The sequence below is a fragment of the Crocuta crocuta genome, unplaced genomic scaffold (assembly GCF_008692635.1).
Source record: "Crocuta crocuta isolate KB4526 unplaced genomic scaffold, BGI_CrCroc_1.0 scaffold102, whole genome shotgun sequence".
In the NCBI taxonomy this organism is placed as follows: domain Eukaryota; kingdom Metazoa; phylum Chordata; class Mammalia; order Carnivora; family Hyaenidae; genus Crocuta; species Crocuta crocuta.
The window spans coordinates 9,398,996-9,406,193 of NW_027530019.1; the positions used below are offsets into that span (position 1 = coordinate 9,398,996).

General features: G+C 37.2%; 1 protein-coding gene across 4 annotated transcripts in view; it reads right to left on the reverse strand.

The window, feature by feature from the left end:
- GOLM2 (golgi membrane protein 2) overlaps window positions 1-7,198 on the reverse strand; it is a 108,232-nt gene that overhangs the window by 41,302 nt on the left and 59,732 nt on the right. For all 4 annotated transcript variants that reach the window (XM_077764503.1, XM_077764505.1, XM_077764502.1 and 1 more), the window contains exon 7: window positions 662-760. In XM_077764503.1, coding sequence (XP_077620629.1) covers window positions 662-760 — 99 coding nt within the window. The remainder of the gene's footprint in view (window positions 1-661; window positions 761-7,198) is intronic.

The following is a 7,198-nucleotide window of genomic DNA, read 5'->3' on the forward strand; positions in this document are numbered from 1 at the left end:
GGCACCCCAATAATGCTTTAGACAAAGTGAATTTTTATTTATTTTTTTAAGCTTATTTATTTATTGAGGGGGTAGAGGGGCAGAGAGAGAAGGATCTATCAAATTCCAAGCAGGCTCTACACTGTCAGTGCAGAGTCTGACACTGGGCTCGATCTCACAAACTGAGATATCATGACCAGAGGTAAAATCAAAAGTCAGATGCGTAACCGCCTAAACCACCTAGGTGCCCCAACAAACTGCATTTGTAAATCATTATTTCTTCCTGAGCTTTGATCAATCACTGCAAAATATATAACATTAACCAGAAGAATGAATGTTACTTCAGCATCCTGCTAAATGACATGTTTTATTCACTATGTAACAATACTTGACCAGCAAAATGGTTTTCAAATGGAATTTTAAGATTAAGACTTCAGGGGTACCTGGGTGGCTCAGAGTCCAACTTTGGCTCAAGTCATGATTACACAGTTGGTGAGTTCGATGGGCTCACCACATTGGGCTGGAGGCTGTCAGCACAGAGCCCACTTCAGATTCTCTGCCTGCCTCTGCACCTCCCCCGCTTGTGCGCGTGCACGTGTTCTCTCACTTGCTTGCTCGCTCCTCTCTCTCTAATAAACATTAAAAAAAAAGAAATTAAAAAAAAAAGAATAAAACTTCACACCTGGAACCATATTTGGGGAGAAAGGTTGTCCAGTTGGGATATGGGAGATTGCTTGATGACTTTCATACTGAGCAACGGAAATAGAGGGTTTCTTTAAAGCTGAAAGAAAAAAAAAGATCCATATTATTCCTATTGATACTATAGGAATACTATGATTTCTAAGAACCAACCACCATGAATCTATTTACACTGCACTAATCCTATGATGCTTATTTTAATTTTATAATCTTTATAGTTGGAATATTAACTAATTAATTTATGGTTACCAATTGATATTGTATTACACATCACCAGTTTTGGTGATCAGTAAATCTGACCAGAATATAAAATAGTTAGAACTCTACATTTTGTTCACCACTATGTCCCCAACACCTAGAATATGTGGCACATAATAAAAGCTCACCTAAGATTTGATGAATGGATAAATAAATGAATCTGCTCAGATACAGTAAGATCTTTTTCTATGCATAGTATATATTTATTTATAAATAAAAATTGTCATTTACAGATTAGGTGAAGCAATGAGAATGTGTTACTCTAAGATGCTCAGATATTAAATAAAAACCAAACTGATGGAACAAGTTGAATTTTTGAAGAGGGAACATTTATGTTTTGTACAAAGAGCTTTACTAATAAAGATGTACACACTTCTAGTGAGGACTTTATTTTTCTTTAAGAAATGAAGACAACAGGGAAAGATCATGTTCCACTCAGTACCACTAACTCCACTGCTTCCTTGGGTGGCTTAACATGATAGAAAGGCAAAGAGCAAATAAGGAAACCAGAGAGAAGGGAAACAGATAAGGAGAAAAAAAAATACAGAGCCCATCTGTAAGATATGGTTAGTGGCACATTTTATTCTCCTAAAATCTTGAGTGGCAGAGACAATGCTGTATGTTCCTCTTTCATCAGATTTTTCCTGGGCACAGACGAATATCAGCCTTCTTTACACTTGGGAGTCATAAGACTAGGTTCTGAGTGTGAGGATGTAGGTGAAACCGAACATACCACTTCCAGGTATGATGATAAAATCTGTGCAAATCACATATGATCTCTTCCCTTTCTGCCACAATGAAGGATGCCACATGTGAAGATGATGATATCAAATAACAGAAAGAGACACTGCTTGGAGGAGAGCTACAAATCATCATCCCACCTGCATCAGACTGTAATATGAATAACAAATAAATTTTTGTTCTAAGCCACTGCAATTAGGGGGCTGTTTGTTAATATATCACAGCCTAATCAATTCTAACTGGCATACTTGGATTATTTTCATAATCTTGAAAGTTTATTTCAATGAGTGTATTTCATTTATTATTACAGAGATATCTAAACTTAAGGCCCCAAGGAATTTAAAATTCACTTTAAGAAAGCAATCTACTCAAATTTACAGAAAGTTGAGGTTTTCTATATCTCACTATATTCCCACTACCTTATTCTTATTTCTAGAGTCAATGTCCAACACCCACTTCTGCACATAAGACAGTTAAAATAACAATCAGCTAACATCTTGAAAGAGCAATACTTTGCTGGGTTTAATTAACACAGTTTTGATTTGCTAACAGACTCTGAGGACACTAAGCATCTGGTAGAGATATTTGGAAAGAGAAGTCTGTCACAATCTACAAATCTGTTAATCACTGTTGGAGCCTAGCTGGCTCTAGCACTACTCAAACCAGAAGACAAAAGAGGGCATCTTCATCACTAAATAAGAAGTAATTATAAATGTCCTTAGCTTTATATAACAATGCTTCATGCTCAAGAACAAAGTGAATATTTAGAGGCAAAGCTAGGATATATATAGGTGACCAAAAAAAAAAAAAAAAAAAATGCAGGATTAAAAAGAGCCTCTGTAAAACACCCAGAGAAGTTTAGAACTGATACAGCATAAACAGAGTAGTAATATGGAGGCCTTATAAGTTTGATAGGAATAACACATGTTCCTACAGAAAATTCAGAAAAATCTAAAAGCACAAAGAAATTTAAAATTTGCTATAACCACTGTTATCATTTCAAGACCATCTTTAATGTTTTGTGGGGTTTTTTTGCTGTACATTATACTGTATACCTTAAACAAAAGTAGGATCTCATCATACATACTACCTTATAATCTGATTTTTATTTAATATTTTATACATATTTTTCTTTGTTATCTCATTTTCTTCTATAACATTCCCAAGTGGTAATGCTGAATCAAAACTTCCATTTTAATGTTACATATATGTCAACTAAAAAAATAATAAATGAAAATATTTTTAAAAACACAAATAAAAATTTCCAATGTAACAGGTTTGGACAGAAAGATCTGGGTAAAGAGCTGCCACAGGGATCTTAGGGTCCCATAAACTATATCAGCTAAGCTAGCTGGTGAACAGGCTTTTAACACTTAGGAAAAAGAAATGTGTGTTCTGTAAACATTTTAGATTCTACGTTTTTACAATGACTTTTTGTTTACTTTCCTTTTTTGTTTCCTTGAAAAGTTCCTTAAAACAAAAAAAACAAAAAAACAAAAACAAAAAAATAAACCTCGAGCCTTGTTTCTGTTGAACTAAGGGGAAAGGTAATTTACTTATATCAGGACAAGATAGAGGTTTACCCAGGGGTCAGAATGAATAGCTATAGTCAGTAGTACCAAAACCGTTGAAGAACTAGAAAACTACTAGTGGGTCTAGAGACAGGTAGAATGCTAATCTCACATTCCAATTTTCTACAGAAAAGTCTTCAGACATTTTTTCTGTACACATACAAGTATCTAATGTTTATTCCACAAAAATGAGATATTATTCTTGCTTTCTTGTAACCTGTTTCCATTAAAAATCATAGATATATTTGTATGTTAATAAATACAGCTCCACATTACCCTTTTTAACAATCCACAAAACACTCTTTATGGATATAGCAAATTTAATGAATTAACCCTCTCTATAACACTTATATAACTTTCAATTTTGTGTCGAGCATTTTTATTTATTTTTTTAATGTTTAGTTTTGAGAGAGACCGAGAGACAAAGCACGAGCAGGGGAAGGGCAGAGAGAGAGAATCTAAAGTAGGCTACAGGCTCTGAGCTGTGAGCACAGAGCCCTATGCAGGGCTCGAACTAAGCAGTGGACGATAGCCATATTCACTTCTTAAACTAAGAGAAACTAAATAATAAATGTGAGCTTAAAGACAACAGAAGTGGGTGGGAGGAAGGATCAGACACTAAAAAGACTGCAAAGAAAAATTGCCTTTATTATGAAAAGTACCGAAGATAAAATGACAAAGCCTACTTATGACAAAGACAAAACACAGGATACAAAGGCACTTGGAGCACAAAGCTTTTATCCTACTACTAAAGTCCTGGGTTTTATATTTTTTAAAAAGGAGAGTTATCAATATGGAAATTCAATCACTCAACAATATTTATTAAATATCTATTAGATGCTATGCACGGTTCTAAAAAGCTGGAGATGTAACAGTGAACAAAAAAGACCAAGCTATTGGCCCCATTAAGCTTACATTCCTGTTGGGTAGATAATAGGTAAACAAAAAAGTATGTATGAAATATAATATAAATCACAGAGTAAAAAGTGCTATGTACAAAATAAAACAGGAGATGTAATGAAGGGTGGTGGGAGATTCTATTTTAGATAGCTTGGTCAGGGGAGGCATTTTCAAGGAAGAGACATCTGAGCAGAGTGAATGAAACATGAAGGAAGAACATTCAGGCAAAGACCAGCAAGTACAAAGACCCTGAGAAAGGAGCATACATAGCGTATCTGAGGAACTGCAAAGGAAGAGTAAGGGGAAAGTGTTAGAAGTGAAGTCAGAGAAGAAAGAAGGGTCTATATTAGGAACAAAACAGTTAAAATGTTAGGAATAATTGTTTAGAGAGTAGGGGAGCTGATGGCTGGGACTACACTTGGTAATTCCAAGGGAGGCAATAATATACTAATTATAATAGTAGCTTCCATTTTCTGAGTGCTTAGTATAAACCAGACACTAATCTCATGTCACCCTCAAATCTATGTGAGAGAGATGTATCTTTCACAGATGAGGAAACTGAAACTCATGGCAGAAGAGATGAGACATACATTTCACTTGACTTAAAAATTCAAAGTAGTCATTTCTGGAAAAATTGGCTGCAATGCTTATAAAAGGCAACATTTAGGGTTAATCCTCCACTCCTCTATTAGCTCTCAGCTGTAGTCTCTACTCTGAGAACCAAAAAAGACCTGTCCTCATTTCCTTTTTCCAATGACAGGATTACAACCTTTAAAATGTTCAAATCTTCCAGTTTCTGTCTTACAGAAAAGCTTCACAATCCAGTGACTATGACTATGGAAAAGTAGTATGGCATAAATAAGCAATGGACCTCAATTCTGAGAACACTTCAGTATTACAGATATATTGAACACGGGGGTGGTACCTAGGTATCTATATTTATTAAAGCTCCAAAAGTGGTTCTGTTGCATCGCCAAAATTGTCAAAGACAGAGTAAAAAGCATGAGCTTTGGAGTCATACAGACCAGGACTCAAATCATTACTCTGTAATTTATCAATTGTATGATTTTGGATTAGTGACTAATTTCTCAAAGCCCCAGTCTTCATCTGAAACACAGGGATGTTGCCATTTACCCTGCATGATCAATTTGGAGACCAAGTGAGAATATTAGCTAATGCGTTATGATACAAGCCTAGCAAATAGTAGGTGTTCAGTGGACACTGAAGTATTTTAGAGTTGTTGAAGTATTGATCCTTAGAATGAAGAAAGAATCCAAGGTTCACGTTGTAAAAACAAAAACATTTAAATGTGAAGCTATTGGCTCTAACCAATTTTTTGAGCCTCTTGATTACATAGTTTGATCACACTTAGATGACACCTAAAGAATGTGTACTTATAGTAATGGTTTGAGAAGTGATGAAATGCTATTTGGTAAGTGCACATAAAAATATTATTCATCCTGAAGCATGAGTATTAAATACAAAACAATGATGTAACATTCTTATGTTACTTTGCTCTGCATAAATGACCAGATAGAAGATGTTTATAATTGTTCAAATATTGGCCAGTGGAGGGGTGTCTGGGTGGCTTAGTCGGTTAAGCATCCAACTTTCGCTTAGGTCATGATCTTGCGGTTCGTGGGTTCGAGCCCCGCGTCGGGCTCTGTGCGGACTGCCAGCTCAGAGCCTGGAGCCTGTTTCAGAGTCTGTCACTCCCTCTCTCTCTGACCCTCCCCTGCTCACGCTGTCTCTCTCTCTCTCTCCTAGAAATAAATAAAAAACATTAAAAAAAAATTTAGACAAATATTGGCCTGTGGAACCATCTCAGCTCTCTGAGCAATAAAGGTACATGTCTAAAGAGATTATTAAAAATGTTCTCGGGGTGCCTGCATGGCTCAATCAATTGAGCATCCAACTCTGGCCCAGATCATGATCTCACAGTTTGTGGATTCAAGCCCTGCTTCGGACTCTGTGCTGACAGCTCAGAGCCTGAAACCTGCTTTGGATTCTGTGTCTCCCTCTCTCTCTCTGTCCCTCTCCCACTCGCACCCTGCCTCTCAAAAATATTATTTTCTTAAAAGGCTTTTCCCCCTTTCTTTTCTCTTTTTAGAGAGAGAGGGAGAGAGAGAGAGAGCATACACGAGTTGGGAAGAGGGGCAGAGAGAAAGAGAATCACAAGTGGGCTCCACGCTCAGCATGGAGCCCAACATGGGGCTCAATCCCACAACTGTGGGATGATCTGAGCCAAAATCAAGAATCAGACACTCAACCCTGCACGGCAAAGGAAACAACCCACAAAACTAATAGGCAACCAACGGAATGGGAAAAGATAGTTGCAAATAACATATCAGATAAAGGGTTGATATCCAGAATCTATAAGGAACTCACCAAACTCCACACCCAAAAAACAAACAACCCAGTAAAGAAATGGGCAGAAGATATGAACAGACACTTCTCCAAAGAGGACATCCAGATGGCCAACAAACACATGAAACGATGCTCAGCATCCCTACTCATCAGGGAAATACAAATCAAAATGACACTGAGATACCACCTCACACCAGTCAGAGTGGCTAAAATGAGCAAATCAGAGAACATAAGATGCTGGCGAGGATGTGGAGAAACGGGCACCCTCTTACACTCTTGGTGGGAATGTAAACGGGTACAGCCCCTCTGGAAAACAGTGTGGAGGTTCCTCAAAAAATTAACAATAGAACTCCCCTATGACCCAGCAATAGCACTGCTAGGAATTTACCCAAGGGATACAGAAATGCTGAGGCAAAGGAGCACATGGACCCCAATGTTCAGAGCAGCACTCTCAGCAATAGCCAAAACACAGAAAGAGCCTAAGTGTCCATCAACGGACGAATGGATCAAGAAGCTGTGGTTTATCTATACCATGGAATACTACACGGCAATGAGAAACAATGAAATCTGGCCATGTGTAGCAACATGGATGGACCTTGAGGGTGTTCTGCTGAGTGAAATAAGTCAGGCAGAGAAGGACAAATATCATATGTTTGCACGTATAGGAGGATTAGGAGGAACTT